Raw genomic sequence first — 1,651 nt, 5'->3', positions numbered from 1 at the left:
ATGCAAACCATGTATTATATTAATTGTTTTTTGATATCTTATTATTTTTAATTTTGTTATTTACATGTATTATTGTCTTATGATTAAGTACTATAAAAATGCAATGGGGCCGGCATCTTAGCAAATTTGAACTGTTGCATGAATTGATGTGTGGGGACAAGGGGAATCAAAGCTCGACTGGTCTCTCCTTTTTTTATTCGTGAAGTAATTAGCGATTAACTAAAACCACTAGATCATCCGAAATTAAAGATCTTGATGATGACTTTATTATCATTGGTAGTTGTGTCAAGATTTAACACTAAACAAATAATGTGCACGAGGGAAGGATACCAATGCTAGAGCGACACGTTATCCATTTGCCATAATAAACCTGTAAGAGAAGTACGGACACAAAATCTTACAAAACTCCTGAGGATGAAGAACACTTTGATATTATGTAGCTTTAATTAGCGGATTACAATTACAATTAATCTTCACTATGAGAATTTGTAAGTCTTTCTATATATGTTTTGTGTACAATTAGAACTAACTAAGAGCGTGTTGTGAGAATGTTAAGCAAATAAACTCTATATTGGACAAGAGACTTGAAAAGAGAATCAAGTGCAGCTTCAAGCCCCTCTGTTCTCTCCTCTAATATCTCCAGAGCCTTCTTCACTTCCTTGGAGTTGTCTCCATCCGAACGCAAAACCAAATCCAGATTATGCAACTCGCTCATTATCGACGACGAGGATCGACCACCACCACCACCGATAAGCTTAGAGACAAATCTGAGAGTACATGTGTTTGTCTTCATGGCCGATGCTGTCGACAGATACGTGAAAAGGGATCGAAAGAGTGAAACAGCCAACACGGTGGTCTCAGAGCCATCCAGCTTCTTGAGGCCAAGAACAAGCTTGCTAGTCTCTTTCTTGATCTTTTTTCTGAAGACAAAGTACTCTTTGATCTGGACTTCCATGGATTTTCCCTTTCTCCTAAGTGCAGACTGAAGGCTGAGGAGATGCTCTCTAAGATAGAGGATTAAGTTTCTCGCTGCGTCACAAGAGTCTAGTAACGTGGTTGACACGTCAAGAGAATGTTCGGCTTGAGCGGTGGGAAGAGAATGATTGAGCTGGTGGAGAGAATGGTAAAGTTCAGAGAGGTTGAGCAATGATATTTGAAGAGATTGAGAATCAGAGGATGATGAGTTATGGCAAGTGTGAAGTTGAGAGAGTGCAGCTTGGAATTTAGCTGAAGGAGGATGGATTCTTGATGGGAGACTTATAGATCTAATGGGCATATGGAGATGGGTTTCAGGAAATGCCATGTTTCTTTGATTCTGCTGAAGAGAAAGAAAGAAGTTGGGTATATATATGAGTGAAGGCATGTGAGGGAAACATGTGGATAATTAATATTATATGTACAGTGAATGTTTAGTTAAGCCACGACGCACATGAAAGGTGAAGGAAGCTTTCAATGCTCTGCTTTTGAACGTGAAACTAACTTCAGACTTCAGAGGACCAGAGCTAAATGGAGCCATGACAAGATGTTGCTTTAGCTGAAGAGAGTGGGCTTGTCAGAAGGAGACATGGGAACATTTGTCGCAGACCATTTTCAGATTTCAACTCTTTTTTTTTTGTAACACAAACTTATATTATAAAAGGTTCAAAGAGCA

General features: G+C 38.9%; 1 protein-coding gene across 1 annotated transcript; it reads right to left on the bottom strand.

The window, feature by feature from the left end:
* Nucleotides 1-446: 446 nt before the first annotated feature.
* Nucleotides 447-1,544, bottom strand: LOC106310815. The gene is given in 2 exon segments (XM_013748040.1): nucleotides 447-1,312; nucleotides 1,314-1,544. Coding segments are annotated over 2 exon segments (846 nt in total). The 5' UTR covers nucleotides 1,377-1,544; the 3' UTR covers nucleotides 447-529.
* Between the last annotated feature and the right edge of the window lie 107 nt (nucleotides 1,545-1,651).

The sequence above is a fragment of the Brassica oleracea genome, chromosome C8 (assembly GCF_000695525.1).
Source record: "Brassica oleracea var. oleracea cultivar TO1000 chromosome C8, BOL, whole genome shotgun sequence".
Taxonomy (NCBI): domain Eukaryota; kingdom Viridiplantae; phylum Streptophyta; class Magnoliopsida; order Brassicales; family Brassicaceae; genus Brassica; species Brassica oleracea.
The sequence above is the reverse complement of the archived record's forward strand: the minus strand, read 5'-3'. Positions and strand labels throughout refer to the sequence as shown.